This window comes from Dipteris shenzhenensis, chromosome 11 (assembly GCF_047967505.1).
Source record: "Dipteris shenzhenensis isolate YYH24624 ecotype China chromosome 11, Dip_SZ_1.0, whole genome shotgun sequence".
Lineage (NCBI taxonomy): Eukaryota > Viridiplantae > Streptophyta > Polypodiopsida > Gleicheniales > Dipteridaceae > Dipteris > Dipteris shenzhenensis.
Window position 1 is genome coordinate 24,247,276 of NC_141606.1, and position 27,324 is coordinate 24,274,599.

General features: G+C 45.0%; 1 protein-coding gene across 1 annotated transcript in view; it reads left to right on the forward strand.

Moving 5' to 3' along the window:
- The window catches only part of LOC147896795 (uncharacterized), a 137,375-nt gene that overhangs the window by 100,066 nt on the left and 9,985 nt on the right, over positions 1–27,324 (forward strand). Inside the window, exons 7-9 of the mRNA XM_087381776.1 lie at positions 11,421–11,481; positions 11,582–11,670; positions 11,811–12,041. Coding sequence (XP_087237902.1) covers positions 11,421–11,481; positions 11,582–11,670; positions 11,811–12,041 — 381 coding nt within the window. The remainder of the gene's footprint in view (positions 1–11,420; positions 11,482–11,581; positions 11,671–11,810; positions 12,042–27,324) is intronic.

The following is a 27,324-nucleotide window of genomic DNA, read 5'->3' on the forward strand; positions in this document are numbered from 1 at the left end:
AACTGTCTTTTTTTTTTTTTTGTGAACAGTAACTGGATAAAGTAGCAGGCTGGTTACACTAACCAGATCAGTTCTGTTCTGGTCTGGTTACATTGACAGACTAGTTAGTCTGTAACTTGGCCACTAACTTAACCAAACTGGTTAACTGCACCAGTCCAGTCTGGTTAGGCTGTCCTCTGACCAAATCCCTGACCAGGGTCAGCTAACTGCAGTTAACTTGAACAAGGTCACACTAACCACAAGTCTGCAAGCCTGGCTGCCACGTGTCAGTGTGCCACGTGTCTGCCTAGGTGGCACCCTGGCCACGTCAGCACAGCCAAAGGTTTCAAACCTTGGCTATGCAGGAGTCATCGCGCGTCGCGCCTGCATCCTGATGACCTTTACAGCACCTACGCCCGCGCAGGGAATCGACGAAAGAAAGTCTTCACCCGGTCGCTCCCGTCTGTCCGGCTGCCTTTTACATTAGTGCTTTTAATATAGGCATTCCGTCGGTGGTCCGTAAGCGTACAAGTGTTTGTACGGCGATCTCTATGAGCATCTTTGGGAGGCAATACAAATTGCATATGAAGTCTTTCATATTCCCGAAAGAACACGACATCGCTTTGCCTTTTGCCTAACTAGGCGTCGATGACGACCTTCCCGCCATATGCTCTCCGTCAGGCGCATCCTTACATTGTCGCTTTGCAGACTCCAGGCCTCCCAGCTAGCTCCTCTCCTTTGCTAGAATCGTCACAGCCTTGAGAGGCTGTGAGCCTACGCTCTGATACCAATACAACCGAAACTGAGAGTGGGAAATAAACAGCTATGGATTCACGTCAACGACTGAATTAAACTACTCCAAAAGCTCTCCCTCACTCCCTCTCTCTGAACAAACACTAGGGCCCAGGACAAATTGTTGGGCTGGACCCCCCCGAAGGTCTTTATTACTTTTAGAAATTCTGTTACAGAAGTTCAGCATGAGCTGTCTCGTAAGTCTCTCATCAAACGTGAAAAGAATTCCCTTTCTTACAAGAGCTTCAAGCCCCATTCAAATTGGCAACATGCCACATGTCTAAAATCTAGACTAACTCTTATTACAAGCCACTTAGGGCCATTCTGGAGTCTTCAAGGCTCTCGGTCACACGAACCGCTTCCTAGGTGCTTGTCAGGCTCCCATTTCGCTTAGGAAAAATAATCCTTCCTAGTACCTGCAACAATTAATTAAAGCGCACCACCATGGTACCCATTAATTGTTAGCGCTTTGCATGCAAATAACACACTGTGGACTAATCCTAGTCACGGTGGGCGTCCCCACTGAACACATGTGCACATCTAAACAAATATATATATATATAAATAAATATATATATATTTTCTCTGGTTGACCGAGGTCAACACTCTTGATTATAATTAAAGAGCTTCGACCAAAGGTCAAGGCGCTTTAATTATAGCCAAGTCTCTCCAACCGAGGTTGGCACATCTTGGTTAACCGGGGTTAACCCCTCTTGGCGCATGCCAAGTCTTGTTGACCGAAGTCAACATTCTCTGACCGTAGTCAGGTTTACTTGACTGGAGTCAAGTATCTTTGACCGTAGTCAATCCTTTGACCATTAAAATGACTCTTTGACCGTAATTAACACATATAAAACTCTTTAATTAAGATCAAATAAATGGTCAACTGTACTTTGACTTAGGATATTTACATTGTGGTGACACTGCTACTGCTGAGAGGACAAGGGATGAGGATGGTTCTCAACAGAAATATCACAATGGCAGATGTCTTCTACATGCCAAACAATGAATAAATGCATAGCAAAAATACTGCAAAAAACAGCCCAATAGTACAAAAAATAGTGGATGGCGGCTGCTGCTGCTGAGAGGGAGGGGATGCGTGGGAGGGGGCTGCTGTTGAGAAGGGGATGGGGGCTGCTTCTCTGCTGCTACTGCTGAGAAGACAAGGGATGGGGATGAGACTGTTGAGAAACAGAAATGTCACAATGTCAGATGTCTTCTACATGCTCTCTCTCTCTCTCTCTCTCTCTCTCTCTCCAAATTTTTTCTCTCTTAACAATTGAAAGTAAGAGCCTTCTTGGAGGCTTTGGAGAAGCGTTTGGACTTCATCAATTAAAGATGAGGGGCAACAGCAGGCTGACAAAGAGCTTCACACACCAATATCTTGTCACCAATGGACAACAATGTTGAGCATCAAGGCTTGGAGAGTTGCTGATCTGCAGCAGTTTACCACAGATAATATGTCATTAACATGGACCTGATCCTTGAACAGGCTATGCATGCTTGGCTGACTGACTGCATGCAAAATGAATGCAATTGGATACATGGATGTATCATGCAGGCTACTGCCATTGTGGGAATGAATGCTATTGAAGAAACGTCCTAATCTCCATGTTGAAATTAAGGCAGATGGCTGCCCACTGAATGCGGAATGCTTGCTAAGCTGATGCATGTGATGGCTGCTCCTAGATCTGCCCTGGATTGGTCGGATACATGGCTAGAACTGATCCACATTATGGCAATCATTTGCAGGCAAGACAATAGCTTTGGAACAAAAGTTTATTTAATTTATCGCTCATTTTAGTTGGGATACAATTCTTTAGTGGCAATTTATACCCTTTGAAACGGCTCACATTTATTTGAAAAGTACCACACCCCTAGTGCCAATTCAATGGAGTACAAAAAGGCTCACATTTATGAGAAGGAAATAGAGACAACAATGGCAAAATGTGAGATGCCTTCTACTTGTCACAAAACAATGAAGTACATAACAGATGTGCTGTGGTAAACAGTCCAAAAATGCTTCACTAAAGCAAGGGGAGGAGCGCGGGAATGCCTTGTTATCATTGGTATGACCAAGAATGAAACGATGCAAAGAAAGACTGGAAAACATTAGGTACAGTCAAGAAAGACGGGAAAGCACGAAAATATAAATAGTTGGTAAGGAAAAGAAAACAGATATTTCTCAATAGCAAACAGATTAAGAGTTTTGAGGAGAGTTAGGCAGGCTTGATTCTCGGGTTGAGTGGCAAGGGTACGAACAAGTTAGAGGTCTTCGCTATTTTTGGCACTTGGGGCCTGAGTCTATATAAGGGGCCCAGAGGTTCAGTTCTCAGAGAGCTGATGGGAGCAAGTCTCATTCCCAGGTGCTAGGTCTGATCCTGGATTGAGTCGCGGACGCGCGCCTGCATCATAGCGTAGCCCAAGGCCCAACAACAAATCCTAGGCTTCACAGCGCCACCTAGTGGTATGGGACACTAGGCTGGTTAGGATCTGGTTGGGAGTTTGTGCCGGTAGCTCAGCTCGTGGCTCGGAGGGGACGTCTTTTGATTCGGGATCGCATCCCGTAGATGTCATGGTTGGGTGGTGAGCAGCCTGCTCATTTTCTTCACGTTTGGTGTGTTCTTGTGTTTGCTTGCAGATCAGAGGTTTCAGGAGTGTTGGGGTCATGTCACAAAGCCTATATAAGGGGTTCAGGGCCTCAGTTGTCACTATCGCTCTTGCGGGTCTGATTGTGGATTGAGTGCGGACGTGCACCCGCTATCTAGCATTGCCCTAGGTTCATATGAGTCTGAGGCCCCTGAGGGCGCTACCTAGTGGTATGGGACGCCAAGTTGGTTGTGACTAGATGTATGATGTGCCAGCAGTTCAGCTCGTGGCTCGGAGGGGACATCCCTTGATCCAAGATCCTTTCTCATGGATGTCATGGTTGGGTGGTGAGCAGCATGCTATTTCCTTATTGTTTCTATGGCTGTTTGTGTTTGTTTGCAGGTCCGTATTCTTAGGAGCTATTGGGGACGTGTCATTTGGTATCGTCTTGGAGGTACAAATCGTTATAGAGAGGAGGACTAAATATGAGTTTTACTCCTGGGTGTTGATCGTTGAAGTTAGATTGGCTGAAAGATTTAGGAGAGAAGGGAGCGTGATTGTGGGACACTTGGGTGTGGAAAACATGTGTAGAGGATTCACTTGCTTGAAGCATGGCTTGCTCTGCGAAATTAGGTAGAGGGGCAGCTAATCGCTGGCTGAGGGTAGGTGCTGCAAGAAACAGGGAGGAGATGGGTGCTTGCCAGGGGAGGAGAAGCTTACTTGGAGGCCAAAAAAGCAAAAAAGCATTTTGCTTTAGGTGCTTGGCTAAAACAAGAAGCTTATTTGGAGGGCAGGAAAGCAAAAAAGCACTTCGATTTTAGGTGCTTGAAGCTGCTTTTTGAAAGCATAGGTCTCACCCAGCTTATAAAGCTTCAGCCTCCGGCCCTGATTTCGCTAGTGAGCTGCTGCAAGACATTGCACTCTACTCCCATGCCCCGATTTGTGTCAGCCAGTCTGGAATTCAGCCCTTGATTTTGCATCTCTCCTTCTCATCAGTTGCACGGATTTGCCTGGCTTGGGCAGTGCATCACCTCTTGTTTGAGTCGCCATCTTCAAAGCCTTGCTATTCTCTTTTCTCTCGTCAGTTTCAGCCTCTGCTTCTATTCTTTTCCACGAATCCTCCCCATCGCTGATGCGAGTATCCCCGTTGTTCCTGAGGAGGAGCATATGATGGATCCACTAGGCGGGGATGACCAAGGGCTTTACGATCACCTCGTCACTAAACAAGCGTTCCAGGATTTCCTCAAAGGCTTGGATTAGCGTTCGAAGCATCTACTACAGACCTTACCAATTTGGCTTGACAGTTTAAGACGCTTGAAGCTTCTGTTACGATGATGACTAGACTGAACAAGTGGTGGACACATGGCTTCACAATTGGCAAGTTCAATTCAAATTTCACCCGTACTTTGACGACAAGAAGATTCAATTGGTGGTTGGTGATACCTGCAAAGAGTGCTACTGCGCATGACTACAATGCGAAGAATAAACATAAGTTTACTCATCAGTCTTTTGGCACCAATGAGGGAAAGTCCTAGGACAATCCCTCAAAGAAACGATCTAATCCGACTAAGGGCAGCAGCCGAGATCGGTTCCTTCGTTCTTTACGGCTCAAGAAGGAAGGTCGGTGTTTCCATTGCGAGGAACAGGGACATACGAAAGCGAATTGCCCCAAGCGAGTGCTCACTCGCAACCCTCAGTCTCAAAATCGAAGCAAGGACAAGGTTCTAAGTCTAAAGCTGCCAACACTAAATGTATTTTTGCCCTTTTTTCTGCAATTGTACTTTTAGTCATACGTTGTTCGGTCCTAATGATATGTTCCACACTTATGGCGAAGTAAAGGAACAACAAGTTCACATTCTTTTCGATCCCGGAAGCTCTCACAATTTTGTTCATCACAAACTTGTGCAGAAATTGGGGCTGGACAGACACCGAGTGATCACACTTATGAGGTCCGTCTTCCAGCGGGAAAACAATTTTGGGATCGAAAGATTGATTGTCTTTCTCTCCGGATTCAAGACTACGGGACTACTTTGCAGTGCTATATTTTACACTTAGACTATGTAAACATGCTAGTTGGCATTGAGTGGTTTAAAACCCACGATGTCCGAGATCGGCTAGAAGGACCATACTCTTTCTTTTTGGCATAATGGTACATGTTTTTGTATACAATGTGATAAGATACAGGGCCCTCTTGTAAATGCAGTTGAGTTGAGCCATATCATTATTACAACTTCTTATGATGTTTATTCTTGTTTCTTGAGTCCATTTTCTTCATTTGTTGCTTCCGTAGATTTCAAAAATGAATTAAGTGTGTTTGCGCAAGGTGAATTACAGAAGTTGTTGGCTGAATTTGACGATGTTTTTCCTGCTCAACTACCTTCAGGATTACCTCTGAAAGGTCAGTAGATCATTGAATGATTTAGTCCTTGGTGCTCAGCCTATAAGTATTCCACCTTACAGAATGAGCTAGGCCGAGGAGGAAGAGTTAGCAAAGCAACTTCAGGAATATTTGAAGTTGGGATATATTCGTCCCAGTAAATCACCTTGGGGTGAACGAGTCTTGCTTCGAAAAAAGAAGGATAATACTTGGCGAATGTGTGTGGACTGTAAGTGTCTGAATAAACTAACAATTAAGAATAGGTTCCCTTTGCCTAGATCTAATGACCTGATAGACAGACTTGCAGGAGCGAAGTATTTTTCTAAGATTGACTTGCATATTGGTTATCATCAGATATACATCTTTGTGAAGCATGTTGAGAGGACAACTTTTAGGACGAGAGATGGTCATTATGAATTCCTTGTTTTACCTTTTGAAATGACTAATGCTTTAGCAACCTTCCAACAGATGATGAATGACTTGTTCCGAGATTACTTGGGCAAGTTTGTTGTTGTGTTCCTTGATGATATCTTGGTTTACAGCAAGACCTTAGAGAATCATATATCTCATCTAAGGATTGTCTTAGCTTTTTAAAGACAGAATCTATTGTATGCCAAGAAAAGTGAATGCGACTTCTTTATGAAGGAAATTATTTATTTAGGACACAAGATTTCTTGGGAAGGGATTAGCATTGACCCAGGTCATATTCAAAAGGTTTTAGAATGGCCAATTTTCCAAACTGTTAAGCAACTTCATTCTTTCTTGGGTTTTACTGTCTTTTTAAGGAAATTAGTGCGTGATTATTCTAAAATCATGGTTCCCACGTGTTGAAAGGTCGTGGACGTAAGTCAAACCAACCTATCTCTTGGAATGAAGATTTGAACATGATACTTTGAAACTTTGTATCAAGGAAGCACTTGTTCTTGCGTTGCCCGATCCTAGCATACCTTTTATCTTGGAGATTGATGCTAGTGATTTTGCGATTGGGGCAGCATTATTCCAAGAAGGAAGACCGGTTGCGTTTGAGAGTAAAAAGTTCGATGACACTCAATGTCGTTGGCCGGCGATGGAAAAAGAACTATGTGATGGCAATGATTTGAGGGACCGGAGAGCAAGATGACTAGAGTTGATGCAGGATTTTCATTTTGAGATTAGGTATCTGAAGGATTCATAATGTAGCTGATGCCTTGAGTCGAATTAAGATGGTAAATGCTTTATCATTTACCTAGATATCTTCTGACCTATTTCAATCCTTGAGAGGGCTTTGCACAACTGATAATCATTTCAGTTTATATTGGCAGAAGGTCCAGGATGGGAGCTCCATGATTGACCAAGACTCGGGGATCATGCCGGCCACAGTGCGAGCGGTAGGAGGTCAATGGGGTGATTCGGTATGGCTTGCTATTCCTAATGATAAGATTTGTGTACTAGGCTTTGGGGATCTTAGATCTAAGATTCTTAGGGAGTGTCATGATCCACCTAGTGCGAGGCATCCAAGGGTACACCTATTAGAATTATTATTATATTCTAGGCAGTGGCCAATGTAATGTAACAAGTGGGTTAGGGGCACTTTTCCCTCTTAGAGGTTTTTCCCCCTAACCACAGTCTAATCCCTAACTACGGTTAGTGATTAGATAGAGTTTTGTCACTTAGACAAAACCCCTCATCTCTTCTTTGTACTTCACTTCATTTGTCCACTATTGAGTGACCTACGTTCAACTCACTCTTTGCTCACTCTTGCTCTCCTTTCTTTCTCACATTTGGTATCAGAGCAGTGTCTTCTTCCCGGACCTGCTCCTAGCTCCCGCATCTGCTCTAAGCTCTCTGTTCTCAGCTCCCGTCCGTACAACTCCCTTACTTCAGCCTGCTCTAGCTCGAGATCATCATTTTGTACAGTCCATACGACTGTACAGATTTCATCAGAAGCATGCTATGGTTGATGCATTGTCTCCTTTAGAGTCACCTGCTCCTCATGCATGTGAGGGTTGCATCCTTGGCAAGATGCATAGATTTCCTTTCAAGAAGGATGGTGCAGTGAGACCTACATGCAAATTACAGCTCTTTGACAGTGATGTTTGTGGTCCCATGAGGACACTTGCTTTTGGGGGTTATCTTTATTATGTTACATTGATAGATGACTTTATTAACTACACATGGGTCTATGGTCTCAAGGAGAAATTAGAAGTCTTTATGCATTTCAAACACTTTGTGGCTATGGTTGAGAATGAGATAGGACTCAAGGTGCAGACACTTCGCACAGATAGAGGGGGGGAGTATATGTCTCATGAGTTTGAGGCATTTTTGAAGGAGAAAGGCATCACGCATCAGCTTACAGTGAGGCTTACACCTTAACAAAATGGTAAAGCTAAGCGCAAGAATCGCACTCTTATGGTGATGGATAGATGCAAGCTTACCAGTAAAAAGTTGCCTCACAGGTTTTTGCTTGAAGGCCTCATGTGTGGAAACTATGTTTTGAATCGGGCTCCCACAAAGGTTTTGAAGACCACCACTCCCTATGAGGCATGGCATGGGAGAAAGCCTTGCGTGGATCACTTCAAAGTTTTTGGTTGTGTTGCATATGCCCACGTGCATGTGGAGTTTCGACACAAGTTGTCAGATAAGGCACTTAAATGCATTTTTTTTGGGTATAGTGCACAAAGCAAAGGCTATCGTCTCTACAATCCTGCTTCTCGCAAGATTTTTGTTTGTAGAGATTTATATTTTCTGAAAATTCAGCACATACACATGCTGAATTTACAATTCCAGCTTCTTCAGATGATGTTTTTGAGGGGATGCTTCCTATAGCATTTGGTTCCTCAGTTGAGGTTCATGCTGAAAATCAGAATTTACAGCAACCTCCTCTTGATCCACATGCCCCAATTCAGCCACAGGTTGATTTTGTACCTCCACAGGGTGTGGATGAAGTTGTCAGGCAAGAAATTCAAGAGATACACACAGCCAAAACAGTCCCAAATTGGTTGTTACAGACTCTCAAGGAGAGTAGGCTTGAGGCCCCATTTTTTGGCAGGACTCGTAGTGCAGTAAGGCACGCAGGGGGGCTCTTTCCGTTGAGACAGCTTATGCAGGTACTCTTCTTGATGAAGAAGAACTTGACTCTTTTGAAGAAGCAAAGGATAATGTGCATTGGATGCATGCCATGCACAATGAATTGCAGTCCATTGAGAAAAATCAGACTTGGGATGTTGTGGATTTGCCACCAGGTAAGCATGCCATTGGTACCAAGCATAGTTGCATCCGTACGTGCACGGATGGTTTTTCCGTACATCATCCGTACATCCGTATGTACGGCCTTCTGTATGGCTTTCCGTACGAGTGTTTTTTTTTTTGGGTTGGTGGTGGTGGTGTGTGGTTTGGTGGTTTTTTGCGGGGTTATGTTTTGTGAGGTGTGTTTTTGGGTGTGGTTTGGTTTCTTTGTTGTGTGTGTGTATGTGTGTGTGGGGTGTTTTGTTTGGGAGGGGGGATCGATTTTGTGCCTGGCCAAAACCTTGTTAAACATATTTTTAGCACTATTCTAATCCGTACGTTGCTAATCCATACTCCGTGCACTGTTGGCCGACTTTGGCTGTGGTTGGCCTCAAGGATGGTCTCAAGGAGGAGGAGGATGACACTGATGCAGATGATGATGAGGATGTGCCTTGCCTTCGGATTTATGATCACATAATCAACTAATGGTTTTGCATGTAACCTTCTGTGTTTTAAAAATAGGCGGTATCATTACAAATTTGCAGCCGCAAGCATCCGCATATTGTGAGGAGGTGCCTTGCCATATGGGTGATCTCCCTGGCATCTTTTGATGTCCTTTTCCAGCCTCTTCATTGTCCTCTTCCCTTTCTTCCATCCATATCGGGTCCCTCCCCTCCGTTGTGATGATGCCTTGCATTAATTTGGTTCATGCATTGACATCCCCTACAAGAATAATTGCATTTCTTTGGAAAACCTGGCTATATCGCCCCTAAATGCATGAGGGGGTCTTCTCGGGACATGTGGCTGTTGCCAGTCTGATTATCGCCCTCCTTTGCCAAGATTTCTAACCACATAGATTGATTATGTGGGTATTCTTTTACGATCTTTGGTGTTTTTTCCCATTCCAGGCTGATGGAGCAACCTAGTCCTCCAATGTGTGGTTTTGTGTACCATATTGATGTTTTCAAGAAACCTTGAATTTCTTGAGCTCCATTTCAATCATGCTCCCATGTCTCCAAATTATAAGTATGCCTGTTTCAGCTATTCCTCTTCCAGTGTGATGGCCTTGTCCAGAGTCCATCCTCCCATGTTCCATACTTTGATCCTAAGGGTCTTGAGTGCCTATGCTTGCTTCCCTCCTCCCTTGTTTTTTCTGTACTGATAGCTTTTCCATCCTCAATGTATGCATATGCTAGCCTTCCTTTTTAACCTTTATCATTATTTCAAGCTCCTTTTTGCTTTTGGGAATATTGGCTTCTTGTAAGGTCCTCATTAATTCATATGGACTGTCCCTTAGGTGATGCTTGTGGTTGAGCACTTTGAGCCAAAAACTTTACAAGTTTTGCCTTGGCTTTTCTCCTTTTCTGGCCACCGGAAAGGCTTCCTACCATTTAGTGGTTGATATGTGCATTGTTTTTTGAAAGACGTGGGTAATGACTTTTTCCATGTCCTCATCCTCACTCTCTTCTATTCCCACAAGTCGGAGATTAAGTGCTTTTGCATACTGTTCTTGCTGCTCTTTAATTTTGAAGGCTATCTCATCCATTTTACGTTTAACTAGATCATAAATATTGTTGATGATATCATATGTTTGTGACCCTTGTGATTTGACATTTGATCCTTCTCTCTCTGCTTTATTTGCCCCCGCATGTGCTATTCCATTCTCTGTACCATTTTATTTAGTTTGACATACGGTGTCTCTATTTTCTTCTCCATTTCAAGCATTTTCTGGTACATCTCATGCATTTTGTCTTTCAGGTGCTTTGCTTCTTGGATTAGCACTTTGTTTTCATTCTGTGATTATACCATTGTCTCGTATATTTGCCTTTTTGATGATCTGTAGAAACAAGGATAGGGTGGCGTAATACTGACAGAGTTTCTCTTAGGGGTAAACATCTCTCAGCCTGTTTTGCAACTGAAATTTCAGTGTGTATCTTTTTAGGTTCACACTTTCTTTAAGCAAATCTAGCCTAGATTAGCAGTGATGTATATGTCTCCAGCTCAGCACCTGGCATCTCCCATCTCCCATATGTGGATCACTGTTCCAGCTAGTATCTAATAGTTAATCACTGGTGTGGTCAACCAGCTGGTCTTATTACAATATCTGATTTCCCCCCTCAGTACGTGACCTATTCTGATTTGCATTGGTTCATATTTTTAGCATATATACTAACCACGATTCATCCAAAATGTGTTCTTGGAGCCATTGGTCAGTTGAGCCTAGGTCTTCTAATGACCTGCCGGTAGACTCTCTTGTTTTAATAAATTTTTGCAAATATTTTGCTTCTTGTATTGTGTAATTGTCTTCATTATTTTGGACTTAAGAATAACTAATGCTTTGAGAGTTTAGTATGTGAGATTTTGTGCCATCTTACGTGCTGCCGTTTTTTGCATAATAAGGGCAAGGGCTTGATTGTGGGTTTATGGTAAAACTAGAAGCTGCTTAGTACAAAATGTCACCCCTTTTTTCTGTTTACAGGACCTCTCCAAGTATTATCCAATAACATTGCCATTGCGGAAACCTTCTTCTGGCAGGGCAGGTATGTTTGTCCTTTGCTGCCAAGTGAGATTGGAGAATGGCTTATGATTGTGAGTGTGCAATATATGGAGGCAAGTATTGAGATGCCTTTTTTCTGTCAGAGGAGTTAGATGAAGAGGAATTTGGCGAAGCTACCTTCAGAGACCTTGATGAGAACGCTGTGCCAGCTGCAGAAGAGCTCAAGCTGATGGTAATCTTGCTTATGTTATAAAAAGGAACCCTTAAATGATACTGCCTTGAGTGCTGGTTAGAAGGTGATAGAGGATGTGATCTGATTAAATAGGGCTTGCTCTAATCTCATAAGGGTGATTTTTAATGTGATGTATGCAGAGGGAAAGTTATGAGGACAGGCTTTTATTTTTTCAACTTCCACCATCGCTGCCCCTATCTAAAGCAGCTGCAGGGGGGCAAGCCAGAGGTCCAGAAGGCAGCGACTCCAGTAGACCAGACAATAGTGGAGCTTCTACTAGTTTGGATAAGCTACCTCCTGGGCGCATGGGAAAGCTCCTTGTGTACAGCAGTGGTACGGTGAAGTTGCAGCTTGGAGATGCTATTCTAGAGGTATTTGGATTCTGTTTGTCTTTAGAAATGGATAGTGTTTGCATGCTGATGAAAATGGCTCTATGTCCTTGCAAAGAAGAAGAATTGATTACTTTTAAGAAAGAGATACAATGGGGGAAGGGGTTCACAGGGCAGCAACCCTATCATAAAGCCATTGTAATGGTCGTTGGAAAAGAAAACTCAGCCTGCATAGACACATTAGGGAGATCTTGTAAACACTTCCAATGCCCCCTATTTCTTCTCGCTCTTCATATCTGAAGTATTCCCTGTCTATACATACATGCATAGAGTGATGAGTTGGCATTCAAAGTTTTTGCATTGTGAGATCTCAAGACTTTCTTTATTTTGCTGCATAAGGGTTGGCTGTAGCAAGCTATCCCTTTTCTCGAACATGGCATCCGAGTACTCACAAGAGGTACAGATGATACTGCAGCATTACGGCTGACTGTAGAGCATATTGCAGGAGTACAGCAGCAGACTGAAGTCTGCAGACAAGTGTAGGCTCCTAGAGGCGGCAGTTGCACTATAGATGTTGGACCCGGAAGAAAGCAGTAGGGCCAGGTCTAGGGCCATTTATAGGCTCCAAGGACTGGTCTGCTGATCTGGAAAGGGCCAGACTGGGTTGGCCTAGTCTGGTGCATCAGACAGACTGATTGGCCAGGTCAACAAGGCATAGACCTCCCCTGGGGCATTCATCAGTTCAGTCTTTGGGCAGATCAGTCACCCCCCCTGTCAGTGTGGAGAGTCAAGATCTTGTTTCCCATCTCATTTTCAGCCATGTCAAGAAAGTGCTTGAAACAAGAGAAGAATAGACTTGGACTTCAAAGGATAAACCCACGTATGTTTGGTGAAGTCATCCACAAAGATGACAAAGTATAAACAGCCCCCAAGTGATGCTGTCCTCATCGGCCTGCATACATCACTTTGCACTAGGTGCAACTTCCTGGATGCACCAGTAGTCTTATCTTTTGGGAATGAGAAACGATGCATTTTACCCAACAAGAAGATCTCAAAGACATGTTTAGTAACTGCATGCATGGGTGGAAGGTCTACCACCACGTCTTTAGAATGCATTTCCAACAAAGTTTCATAGTTGAGATGTCCCAATCTCTCATGCTGTGCACAGGTGTATATCTGAAATTACAAGATTCAACAGTTTCATTTGCTTCTGTAACAGCTTGTTTTTCAAATGCATCAAGATGATACATGCCTTGGTTGTCATACACAACACATCAATAACTTTCAAAAGTAAACCTGAAGCCATTTATGGAGATGGCTGAGATAGAAAGAAGTACCTGGAACATTTAACACTTCCACAAGAGTCACTGCATCCCCTGACACTGAAATGACCTGCACTTCACATGATAAGATGAATTGTTTGCACAAGTGACTTTACCCCCCTTGGGTGCATCATGCAAGGACTGAAATAGATTTCTGCAGGATGTAAGGTTGTCATACACAACACATCGATAACTTTCAAAAGTAACCCTGAAGCCATTTATGGAGATGGCTGAGCTAGAGCGCCGTGCAGCCGTCCGTACCCGCATTCCGTACAGGCACGCAGTACTTTTCCGTACAGGATGTACCGGTCGTACAACTGTCCTTAGCCGTACTGACAGTTCCGTACTGTCAGTCCATACAGCTTGGAGACATTAGTACCTTGAGCAGTTTTTTCCTTTGTAGGTGCATTTTGGAAGGCGCTTTTGTCAAGCATTTGTGCATTTGAGCCATTATTTGGCTGTGATGGTTCTGTTGCAGGTGGAAATTTGGGGCTTTTGCAGAGGACTTGAAATTTGAGTGACATTTGCTCAATTTCACCCCAAGATTTGGAGCTTTTGGTTTTGAACTGCAATTTCAGGCATTTTTGGGGCTTTCAGTGAGTTTGCCCTCTTTTGGATGCAATTCCCTTAAGAAGTTGGGGCTTTTGGCATTCGGATGCAATTTGGCAATTGAAAGCCCATTTGGGAGGTTTGCAAGCAGTTCTGGACTTAGTGTGAGTCAATTTACAGACTTTTGTCATTTTTACAGATTTTCTTTGCAAATGTTTTGGGCATTATGGTGCATTTCAAGCCTTTGATAGGCTGTGACAGTATTTGTCACTGTGGGGAGATTTTCTTTGGCAGACTTTGGTTGTGCATTTTGCATCCCAGGAAGGGATTTTACTCGCTCAGTTTGCTGTGTTTTTGAGTTTATCTGGCAAAAATGGCTCAGAACAATCCCAATGAGGTGTTTGGAGTCCTCACACAGGAGGATAAGTTTGGATGGCACCAACTACTCCTTGTGGAGTTTTATGGTACGCAACATCTTGGTTGGCAGACATCTTTGGGATTATGTCAATGGAGATGAAGCCAGGCTAGATTCTGTGGCTACACCTGTCACTCCTATTGCTGGAGGTAGGGGTAGAGGTCAAAATGCAGCACAAGTAATTGGAGCTGCTACTCTAGTGGCTCCCACAACGGAGCAGAAAAAACATGCCAATTTTGTCACTACTGCAAGAAGCAAGGTCATTATATTGGTGAATGTAAGAAGCGCATAGCTAAAGAAAAGAAAAGGGATTTAGTAATGGCTATGTCAGATGCATCAGCTCCTCGTGCACATGATGGAGGAGATGTTACAACCAACTTTGTGGAAGAACACTATGCCTTTTTGTCTTGCATTTCAGATTCTTCAGTGGGTAGTTCAGATGCTACAGCCACTATTGAGGATGACTCTTATGCTTTCTTGACTTGCAGTTATGATCCTTCAAAGGATGCATGCTCTCTCAGTGTCAATGAGACATTGAATACTTGGTATTTTGATAGTGGTGCTTCCAAGCACATCAATTCTAAGAAGAGTCTTTTTGCATCTCTGCATCCTCCACCTACTAAAAAGAAGGTGACTTGTGCAAATAATTCTTCTTATTCAGTGTGTGGAGTGGGGGGCATCATCCTTACATCCACTGATGGCACAGATTTCAGAATTTCAGATGTTCTTTATGTGCCAGGTATAAAGAAGAATTTTCTTTCAGTGTCCTCACTCAATAGAGGAGGATTTCAGGTTATATTCGATGATGCTAAGTGTGCAGTCAGAGACAAAGAGAATGACTATGCCTTGATGTTGTGTGGCACTTTGTGTCGGGGTCTTTTTCAGCTTGACATATATGAAAAAAGATCCGATCTTGTAGTTTCAGTGAGCACTCCCATTGCTGCGATGTAGAATGTGGAGTTATGGCATGCTAGGTATGGGCACATGAGCTATGGCAGCTTAATGACACTTCAGAAGCATGCTATGGTGGTTGATGCATTGCCTCCTTTGGAGTCACCTCCTCCTCATGCATGTGAGGGTTGCATCCTTGGCAAGATGCATAGATTTCCTTTTAAGAAGGATGGTGCAGTAAGAGCTACACGCAAATTACAGCTCATACACAGTGATGTCTGCGGTCCCATCAGGACACTTGCTTTGGTGGTTATCTCTATTATGTTACATTCATAGATGACTTCACCAATTACACTTGAGTCTATGGTCTTAAGGCAAAATCATAGGTATTTATGCATTTCAAACACTTTGTGGCTATGGTTGAGAATGAGACAGAACTCAAGGTGCAGACAAGGTTGTTTTGTCAAGCGGTTTGCGGGAGTTTTTGTTGTGATGGTGTGTTAATGCCTACTTGAGAAAGTGGGTGACTGTAATGTTGAATGTACTAGTTGGGTAGGTATTGAGCTAGAAAGAAAAAGAAAGAAAGAAAGTTTATTAAAGTCTTTGGAAGACCGATGGGTCTATGAGACTGTGAAAATCCTGATACAACGAGCTGTGGTAGTGGAGCTATTAAACGAGCATCCATACCAATGCAAAATGCAAAATGCAAAAAATGCAAAAATGCAGAGTGGCAGTACTAAGTCCTAAGTACAACATAGTCATGTCGATGGTCGACTATATATCAATCTCAGCATCATCATCAATATCATCATCATCCCCAGCAACAACGAAATATCAGGATGGATGAGGCAGTGGAGGCATGAAGTCGGCAATGGAGTGCTGTCGGCCACTCAGAGGTGCGGTCCTAGCACGTCTCCTGGTCGTAGCTCTGCGTCTAACCAGGGCTACTGTGACCCCCGTCGGTCGGGCTCCGACTCTAAACAAGGAGGGGATGTCTCCAAGTGTGATCTGTGTGTCGGTCCTCTGTCTGAGCTGTTGGGTCACGGGCTCTGGGTCACGGTCATGTCGAGGTCTCGTCTCATTGGGATCCATGTGATCTAGTTGAAAGAACTCCGTGATAGAGCTCTGAGAGGGATCAACCGAGGAAGAAGTCTGCTCATGTCTCCATGCTTGGAGTATCCTCTCGCGGTGTCTAAGTGCCTCATGAATGAAACCTGCCAAACACCGCTGGTCTGGGTAGGAGAGGAAACGGGCTAAAATCCCATAACTATCCCTGAAGAGGCAGTGGAAACGTCCTCGGATCGCATAGTACACAGGACACCTAAAGATGAAATGCTCATCTGTCTCAACCTCCTGTATGTCACATAGTGTGCATATGCGTCGCTCCTTGGGTAGTCGCTCTGCTTTGCCGCTCTTGATGCGAAGTCTGTGTGAAGAGACCCGGAACTGCCCAAGAGAGATCCTCATCGAGTGGGGTAGGTGAATCTGTGTGTATCCTGGTGGGTCAATGAAACCCTCCGTTGTGATATGTAAGAAGTGATCTCTGTAGAAGCTAAGCTTCACTGTGAGAGAGGCTATGGCCATATGAGCATTTATGCTATGCTTTGAAAGAGGCGATGAGGATGTGGATGCAGAAGACAATGGTTGGATGTTGCAAGTCGACAGTTGTAGGTAGTAACATGTCATATTTCCCATATGGAGATTTTGTGGGAGAAACATATTCTTTTGGGTGCAGAAAAGACATGCACTTCTATGGTGATGGTACTCATTTATTGGTTGCGTGAAGACGGAATACAAGCAATAGCATATTCATGGTGAGTATTACAAAGGGATGTATTTGGATCAAGGTCTTGATAAATACGCACAGACGTGGTATGATGCAATTTCCTTTGAGGTTCAATCGAGCTGAAAACTTCTGATGAAGGCTTTGGTGAAGAAGTTCAAGGTAAACAGGCTTGAAATGAGGGCGCGGGAAGAGATGAAGGATAACAAGCAGCTTGTCATTGCTTTTTTTTTTCAAGGTGGACATTTTGATGATGAGTTGAACCTTTTCATTTCTTTCTAGTTCATGGGAATGAATTGTAAGATTGTAGTGAGAAATGCAACGTACTCAAGGTCTAGATGTGTCCTAATTACGGAGAGAAAGAGAGAGAGCGCAGGTGAGAGAGAAAACGAGACAGAGAAGAGATAGAGATAGAGAGAGAGAGAGAGAGTGAGAGAGAGAGAGGGGGGAGGTGAGAGAAAACGATAGAGAGAAGAGACGGACAAAGAGAGAGAGAGAGAGAGAGAGAGGGAGAGGGGGAGAGAGGGGTGAGGGGAGAGAGACAGAGAGAGAGAGAGAGGGGAGGTGAGAGAAAACGATAGAGAGAAGGGACATACAAAGAAAAATAGATAGAGAGAGAGAGAGAGAGAGAGAGAGAGAGAGAGAGAGAGAGCGGGGGGGGGAGAGAGAGAAAAAGAGAGAGAGAGAGAGAGGGGAGGTGAGAGAAAACGATAGAGAGAAGAGAGACAAAGAGAGAGAGAGAGAGAGAGAGATAGAGTCTGATGTCCGAGGCAGAAAACATATGCTCTTGTACCAAAAGGAAATCCACTGCCTTGCCAACCACTGCTCTTTGTAACTCTTGGCAAAGTAACAACTGCTGGGGTTGCTGACGTGCCCGATCGTGGAGTCCGTGCACATTCCAACTCACCATGGTCCAACTCATGGGAAGGCCGGGGGGGGGCAGAAAACAAGGCTCTCCTGTGCGAAGGAGCCTGCACTACAACCTCTGACTTATGTGACTTCGCCTGTGGTTTGGAGGGGGAGTAGTGCAAATCCACTCGGCACTGAACTAGTGGCGTAACTGGCTCGATGCCTACCTTGATGACCCATTGCATCAAGGAGGAGCCCTTGACTCCAAGCCTATCTGCGCATTGTTGTAGCATCCAATATGATGCCTGCTTAAGCTGAACCTCGGGACCTAGGCGAAGCACACAAATAGCTGCTCCCAAGTCCATCTATCTGCAGAAAAACCCAACTGAAAAGTGGCGGTCTTCCCATGGGAGACCCACAGTTCCCTTTCCTGTGGGCCTAGCCACTCCTCCATCATGCTGAACATTTGCTGCCCCATCATCAAATCTAACAGTGTGGGAGTCCACTGCTCCTCCCCATTAGCTGAGAAGTGAAATCCCCAGAAGGGACGAGTGCGAGAGCCGTACACTCCTATGGAACCCCCTTTTCGGGGCTGTAAAATCAGGACTGACTCCCCCAGAGCAAGTGTGTATCTGTCTGAAATCTCTAGGTAGTTCCACGGTCCTAGCTTCCAAAACTCTCTGGGCAGAGGATGGCTAGGGCAGGACTTAGGACCTGGAAGTTGAGAAAAGGGCACCGATGACCCTGACTGTGAGGAGGCAAAGCTAGGGCTGGGCCGCGTCGAAGAGTGCTCAGGCACCCCCTTGCCCGTAGGCTGAGACGAGGAAAGGCAAGAGGTGGGCGAGGGGGGAGGAGACTGTTGTAAGGGGGCGGGGAGGGGTGAGAAGGAGAGGCGGGGTGGGAGGTGAGAGTAACAACAGCTGGGGGGAGGGGGGGCGACCTCGGGAGGAGGGGGCAAGGGAGTCGGATGGACCTCTGGAGCCGACTCTGCTAGGGCTCCAAACTCTCGTTGAACGGGAACCTGGGTACTCTGCTTTGCTGTCACCTGCGGGTTCGAGGGGAGATCGAAAAAGGTCTCCTCCATTTGTGTCCAGTCCTGAGACTCCGCTGGCACCTTCTCCTTCTCTGTGTCCTAGGAAGAAGAAGTCTGCGCCTTCTTGCGCTGTTTAAGTTTGGCTCTCCTCCTTTTGTTTTTTCGAGCTGATTTGGAGGGCTTCTTTTTCTCCACCTTGGTCCAAGTCCCTTGGGAGGGCTCGACCCAAGGTGTCTAAGTCTGTTGTTGCCTCGCATGCTGCTGGGGCCTGGCTGACAGACGGCACTAAGCCTCCCTATGCTCCTGTCTCTGGTGAGGGGCCCTGCCCACCAAATAGTCCCATGCCAGGTGGCCCATTTGTCTGCACCGAAGACATTGCCCGGGCAAGCCAAAAATCTCCACACGCTGTCTGAACTCGCCTCCATCTAAGGTCTCCAAGAGGATCTCCTCTGGGAGGGACTCTGGATGCTTTGCGATAACCCGGAGGCGGGGGATCTCGTCGTCTGCCACTACTGAAGCCGCTGTCTATGGCAGAGATGCTAGAACTGTGCCAAAACAATTCCCTATGGAAGGAAGAATAGATCTGTACTCCTTCGGAAGCCCCAGGAAGCGGAGCTTCACTGGGAATCGTGACACGTGATGAGTCGAATCCATGTCCTCGACTGTGAAGCCATGGCACCAAGGAAGGAGGTAGACAACATGAGGGCCTAGTAGGATAGGGCTCTGCTCGACAAGGGAGGCCATGGTGTTAGGGGAGTTCAGCTCCATGAGGAAGACTCCTCTCCCATAGATCGTGACCTCCTAGATGTGGTCAGCCCCTAGGGCTAAGCTCGCCTTAAGCCAATCCCTGACCTGTTTCCTTGACAGGGTGAGCCCAACAATGCAACCCACCAGGGCCCTGTCTTGCAAAGCCTCTACTTCACAGTTGACTTGCTGCTTGTCTTCTGGAGAGAGCATAATCTTAACAACAGTGGGGGTCGAAGGTGCTGCCATGTGAGCCCTTCTTGCCAGACCAAGGGTCGCTGTGAAGGTCAGTTCTCCTGAGAAACAAACACGAAGAGCTTCGCTGCCTGAAAAGGAAGGCAGGCTCGAATCTCCAAGTAGTGCTGGAGTTGTGAAGCAGAAGTTGCACCAAGGTCTCCATTCGGCTGCTCCTAAAAAGAACAGCAATAAAAACACCACTGAATCTCGAGCCACCAAAGAAGTGCCTGCTGATTGGAGATGGAAGAGCTCTGAAAGAGGTCACAACTTCAAGCGACCCTTGGCGAGACTTCACTAAAAAACCAAGCCTCGAAAGCTCTCTTGGAGAAAACCCTCTTGGAGGTGGCACGACATACAAGATTCTACATTGATACGGGGAGGCACAGGAAGATGAGTTGAAGCTTATTCAACTCATATAGCTGTGGAGTATGCGTTGCATACTTGGCAGTTGGGGGAAATATGTTATGTGGGAACTTTGTTAGTGGCCAATATGGTGTGATTTGTGGTTTTAATGTCACCGGTGCGCTAGGCCGTACTGGAGTTTTTGTAAACCCACCTCCGCTATGGGGTCTAGAGGGAGGGGGGTTCACAAGGGTTATCGGTCGTGACTGTTTCCTTGCCAATCAAGTTATTTGGACCCAAGATGTGTGAAAAAACGTTCTAGGTGTGGTTACGTTCCCATGGGGGGGGGTTTTAGATTTTTAAAAGTAATAGGCTAAGGTGTAATGTAAATACGGGGGGTTCTCCCTCCTTCACCCCTCATTTGTTTTCAGTGTTGTGTGAGCACAATTTTCGGTTGCAAAAAAATCCTTCCACACAAGTTGACGACTAGCAAATTGCATTGAGATCTAGCTAGCAACATACCTAGCATTCTCCAAGCAGGTATTTCAAGTAGGAGGGTTGTGCATTTGTGCTAGGCTTTCGCAAGTTTGGCAATATGATAACAGGATCAGAGCATAATTTTTCCTTTAGCTCATTGAATGCTGCAATTTCTTTCTTCCCCCAACGGAAAGGCACTGCCTTCTTCTGTAAAGCATGTAAAGGTGAAGCTTTCTCAGCAAAATGGCGTATGAACTGCGTGTAATATGAACACAAGCCAAGAAAGCTACGGACTTCATGTAGGTTCTTCAATGGAGGCCAATTCTTGATTGCCTTTATCTTTCCCAGGAAATGGATCTTTGGCATGAAGAACTCACTCTTTTAAGTGTTGACCAGCAGCTTGTGTCTCCCGAGCTTTGCAAATACAACTGCCAAATGTTGCCTATGCTCCTCTTCATCTTTCGAGTGCACAATGATATCATCAAAGAATGTTCCCACAAACTTTCTGTGCTCTCTCAAAATCCGGTCCATCATGCGGTTGAAGGTAGCAGGAGCATTAGTAAGACCAAATGGCATGACAAGAAACTCATAAAGTCCAAAAAGTAGTCTTGAAAGCAGTCGTGTGTACATCTTCGGGCCTGATTCATATCTGATGGTAACCACTCTTCAAGTCAATGCGACTGAAGATGGCTGATCCCTCCAATCGATCCTGAATATCATCGATGCGTGGGATGGGGAATCGATTCTTGATAGAGATTTTATTCAGAGCCTTGTAATCAATACACATTCTCCAAGATCGATCCTTCTTCTGCACTAGTAGGACAGAAGAACAATTTGGAGAAGAGCTTGGCTGAAGCAGCCCCTTCTGTAGCGATTCATTCACCTGGCTCATGATCTCCTCCTGTTGTGCCGCACTAACCCTGTATGGTGGTTGGTTCGGTAAAGAGTTGGAAGGAATAATGTCAATGGTATGATCTTCTGGCCTTTCAGGAGGTAACTCCTTTGGAAGATCATCTGAGAAACAATCTTGAAACTGAAATAAAAACTCAGTTTGCTGTTTTTCCAGCTTGGAGAAATTAGATTCATCCTCTATCGGTTCCTTTTCTTTTACAAATATCAAGTACACTGAAAGATGCTTTTTCATTATGGAGGAAATCGCCAAAGCAGATACAACTGGGACTGATTCCCCTTTCATTTTTACATCGGTGACTTGGGTTTTACCCCTGTAAGTCAAAGTGAGCTTCTTATCATGTGTATCAATGATAGCATAAACACGGTACATGGTACATCCAAGGCATCCCCAGCAAAACATCACACTCAGGTAAAGGCATCACATAAAAATCCTCATAATCCACATAACCTTGAATGTGAATCCGTAGCTTCCCTATGATAGGGGTGACAGGGGTACTAAGCTCCGGATTAGCCATATTGGCCTCACAAAGAGGGCCAATCTCCTTTGGTCGAAGACCTAGCTGAGCTGCAAGTTCAAGAATTATGAAATTTGCTTTGGCCCTTGAGTCGAAGTACAAACAATGCTGATCCCGTAGCTTGCTCCATGCTATGCACATCTCTGTCTTCTTCTCATCATGCTCACCCTTAATGATATCAGGAATGTGGCCAGCACTTGGCTTGGGTTTCTTGCCCCTGGGGTCCTCTCTTGTGCCCTGATTAGACTCAGCCCGAGTTGCTGCAGGTTCTTTTCTCTTCTCGTCAGGACACTCTGCTGCCGTGTGACCAGTCTCTTTGCAGAGGAAACACTTTTCTTCACCAAACAATTTATTCCTCTCTTCAGAGGTGAGGGAAGAGGGCTGCTGTTTTCTTCTCTGGCTTGCCACAAACTTTGATTTGAAAGGTTCTTTTCCAGCCTGCTGTGGTTTCTTGTGCTCCTCTTTAAAGTTGCTTTTAAAGCCTGAGACTCTGCCCTGCATGAGTGTGTTTGCATTCTCTATCAGCTGTGGCATGTGGGAAATGTGTCTTTGTACAATAGTCCCTCAACTCTTTAGGAAGACCACAACAATACTTTTCGACCTGCTGTAAAAAGGGGATTGTTCTGTAGGAGCTCACAGGCAAAAGTGCATCCCAAAACTTCTTATTGCATTCAAATTATGCCACTGCTTCATGACATCCACTTCAAATGTAGTGGTAAGCCATGTGGATGAGAATACCTGCTTGAAATCAACCCATGTAGCAGGTGTCTGCCTCTGAAGAAGAAGGTCAGACCACCATTGCATCATGTTACCTTTGAGGAATGTGGCTGCCTTCGTGATTTTTGAGGACATTGTGAAATAGCCTCCAGTATAAGCCAAGTCAAACTGTTGCAAAAAGGTAAGAGCCTTCATCCTATCTGCATGTCCATTGAAGGTCTCAAATTTCACTGCTGCCCCTCCCTCGTAATCCTTCATCTTAAGCCTGGGTTCTAGATGATCATAGCCAAGGGGCTGCAAATAAGGAGGCTTCTGTCCTTGGGGTCCTTTTGGAGCTTGAATAGCACTCCCCACAGCAAGATTTGGTGGCATAGGCAGTACTGCTTGATTGTGAGACACCATGGGACTGCCTCCCTGCATTCCAGGCTGTATCCCCACATTAGCATACATAGGATTTAGGGCTGGCTGTGTGGTCATGGCCTGGAATATAGATCCTCCACCAAAGTGAGTTGGCTGAACCACATGCTGTGGGTTGGGCTTGCTGCCCTTGCTGCACATTTTGAGCATTGCTGCCATGCTCATTCTCATTTGGTCCTTGCCTCGGTGGCACTGCAAGTGGCTGTACCACAGGTGTCAGTGGCTTTGGTAATGGCTGTCCCACATGCATTTGTGGATCTTGTATGGGCTGTGCCACTGCCCTCTGCAATAGAGCTGGATTATGTACAATCTCAGCAAAGATTTGAGTGAGCTTAGTTAAACTTGTAACACAGAAGCCATCTGAGTTTGCATCATGGCCATAGCATCTGGTTGTACGCTTGGGTCTACACCCAATGCAACTGTACTAGTAGGGTTATGTACTTGTGGAGCTGGCTGCCCCAAAAGTGGTGGTACTTGGCTTCCCTAAGGAGCATGCTTCCCCAAGACATCAACCTAAGGATTCTGCCCTCATGCGCTGCATCTTGCACTCTGGTGCAAGGGGGTGCTCCCCTTGACTGCTGCTCTGGCTCAGACTCTGAGTATGCATCATAACCAAGTCTTATATGCTCCATATTAAAGGAAATGGGTGGCTGTACCAAGGAAAACCAGCAGATACTTTCTCTGCCCAAGCTGCCCAGGGACTCCCTTGGATGATCTGATGAGTGTCCCGGCAACAGTACCAGTGCAACTGGCCTTTGACTAACAAAGGGCAATATATCTTACTCTACGTTCTCACAACACCAAAATACAACCACCATGTTCGATTGCCATTGCCCAAACACAATACAATTCCACAGCATAGCATCACTGAATCATAAAAACAATGGAGGCTAGAATGCCCCTACTCAATAAAAGCATACACAATGACACCTGTTGGCCCCAACACTTGGCGCCCCTTGCGGTATTTATTTATTCACTGGTTAGTTCAATTACAAGGGACTCCCTTCCTAAACTCACCCGCAGGTGCAACCCAGTACAATGGCAACCCGTGGCTGTGCAAGTGACCAACTCCTAGTGCTATCCTCGTGGTTCCCTTCAGTAGCCAAGCATATCACAAGCGGAACAGCCCAACATCATACCAAGCAATGCATCCACACAAATCAAGGCCATCACTGAGCCAGGAAGAGAGTATCACCACCAGTGCCCCAATCCTCTTCCGGGCCAATGGCATGGCATCCAACCTTGCAAAACTCGAGAAGAGTAGCAGATGCACACAACAGAAGAAGAAGACAAGAATTCGGCCAGCAAATGGAGCCTGTTTCAGCTCAAAACAGCCTCAAAGGATGGTCGACCAGTAGATAGCAGACTCTGGTAGGAGGGAGCTGTCCTTGACTGCCTTCCAACACCAAAAAAGGTCACAAGAGAAGTTGTCCAGCAATCAGCAACAAATCTGCCATGAATTCGTCTACCAAAGTGAAGATTCCAGCTCACAACGACCTCAGAATTCAGTGCACATAGCACCTGACAAGAGCCAGGAGATAGGCGATCATGAATATGGCTTCAGACAATGAAAAGGAAGCATTCTGTCGCGAAGAATGTCGAGAAAAGCTTCAGAAAAGGCCCAGAATGGAGACGCCCAAGCCTAGGGACCATGTCAGCAGTAGGAAACACCAACGGGAGAAGCTCTGTCATGGAGAAATCTTGAAAAACGTCTTCAGCCAGCAAAGGAAGAGCTGCAAAAATCCGCCATTCTCTCCAAAAGACTCCCTTGGTAGGGATGAAGACCCTAAACAACAGGGTAGGATAGGGTAGGGCTCTTGGACCTTCCAGGTGCTTCCAGATGGGACACACAGGCGCCACAAGTCAAGCATAGAGCCCAAGGATGCACACACTGAGGACACATGGCAAATTGGACGTGGGAATTTAATGCCCCTAGGGGGTCAATTTTTTAGTCATGACGCTAGTGTTTAGAACCAGTGACCTAGTAAATAGGACCTGTAGTGGGTCATTTTTTAAAACATGACCCTAGTGAACAAAACCAATGATCCTAGAGAATAGGACCAAGCTAATAGCACTAGGAGTTGCACATTTAAATGCCCCTATGCCCCTAGCTTGGCACCTCTAGGCCAAATTTAGTGGCGGTTAGCTTAATCACTTTGCCATCACGTCCCCGTGAGAGAGAGAGAGATAGATATAGATATAGATACAGATATAGATACATAGACATAGACATAGACATAGACATAGACATAGACATAGACATAGACATAGACATAGACATAGACACACACACACACACACACACACTTTTTTTTGTGAAACCAGTAACTATATTATTAACATGAAATCAATGTCCATGACATTAGACTCCAAAAGAGAGCCTAATGGAAGAACTCAAAAATAGTCAGAAAACACTTCAAGGCTAGTAGCATCCAAGTCACTCGCAGCATAACTGTCATATAAAGATTGCTTGAGGGACATTCTGAAGAAAGTATATGCTTGAGGAAACTGTTGTCCCATCCTAGAGTGCAATCTCTGTGTCCAAATAGTCCATAGAACCCAAAAACGAGCCCAGTGAAAGAAAAGGAGGAATGGAGACATCTGAGATGAGAAGCATCCAAACATCCAGAAGAGTTTCCCAAATCTGATAGAGGGAAACCGAAGCCGCAGCAAATGAGAGACATGAGTGATCAATATCCGAGAGTGCGGGCAAGACCATAACAAATGGGGAACTGTCTCTCGGTGATGAGAGCAACGGGGGCAGGAAGGGGAAGCAATGCGACGTGCTGCCAATTTCGCCCCAATGGAAAAAGCTCCCACTATACATTTCCAAAAGAAAAGCCTCTGTTTCAATGGCAATTTAGCTTTCCAAAATTTCTTGAGTTGTGATTGCCACCAAGATAAAGGCCTATCCAAATTCCAAAGAGTGTTGGCATGCTTATCAATCCACGGCGGTGGAAGAAGAAATCTGTAAACCATCGAGGAGGCCAGATTATGCATTGAAAGTGGAGAGGTAGCAGGAGATAAGGAAGTGAGATTCCAGTCCAGTAATCTGTCCTGTACAAACAGTGGAGGAATAGGAACAAATGGCTGCAACATAGTTGTAAGTATTCTCCAAATGGGCCTATGATGCAGACCCAAGGGGAATGTCCTGCAAGCTTGTGGAAATGAAAGCACATAACCGTGTTGATCCACAACATCTCCGACAAATCTTATGCCCAATTTCATAAGATTATATGCTTTAATAGGAGCCTGTAAAGCGAGAGGCGATTCAAACACCTTGCTCCAATGAAGGCTTTCCAAGCGAAGAGAATTACCATGATGGGAAGAAGCACCTGACCATTTAGCATAAGAGAGAATTTTCTTCCAATCATGAATAAAAGCAGTAGAAACATGACAACCAGGAATTTTCCCCTGAAATGTGGTCATGAGTGCTTCCCAGTGATCTGTAATCCAATGCCCATATGCATGAGACGTCATGTTTCCACACATAGCTGCTAGCATAATAGCCCATGGCTGTTTTTGCTGTAAAAAATCAGCAATCATAGTGCTCTTTCTTGCCAACATATGAAACTGAAGATTGAGAATATTCAGTCCGCCATGAGTCTTAGGAGAACAAACAGACTGCATGGGAAGTCATAGCCTGGGACATATAGGAAGCCAAGTGCTTAAAAGACCAAGGAAGAAGAGGCAGATAAAATTGCACATATGCCATAATGATAGACTATACTATCCGAAGTCGAACATGTAAACGCCAAGTGGACAAATGCTAGTATTCCAGCTTCTTGTTTATCTTTTGAAGCACCCATTTGAGCTGTTGTTGAGGGGTGATATTCCAGCCAATGGGATATCTTAAATGCCTCACAATAGTATGGGAAGAGATAATGTGGCCTGGCCAGAGAAGTGCATGCCAATCAGCTTCTTTCAATGCTAGAAGATTTGATTTCTGAAAGTTAATATGCAGTCTAGTAGCTATGCCAAAATCGTTCAGAGTATGCATCAAATGAGAGAGATCATTTTGAGAATTCCTGGGCATGAAATATGAATCATCAGCATATGCCTACGCAAGAAACGGCTGTGCCCCTGGAATTTGCAAGCCATGAAGCTGTCCTGTATCTGCAA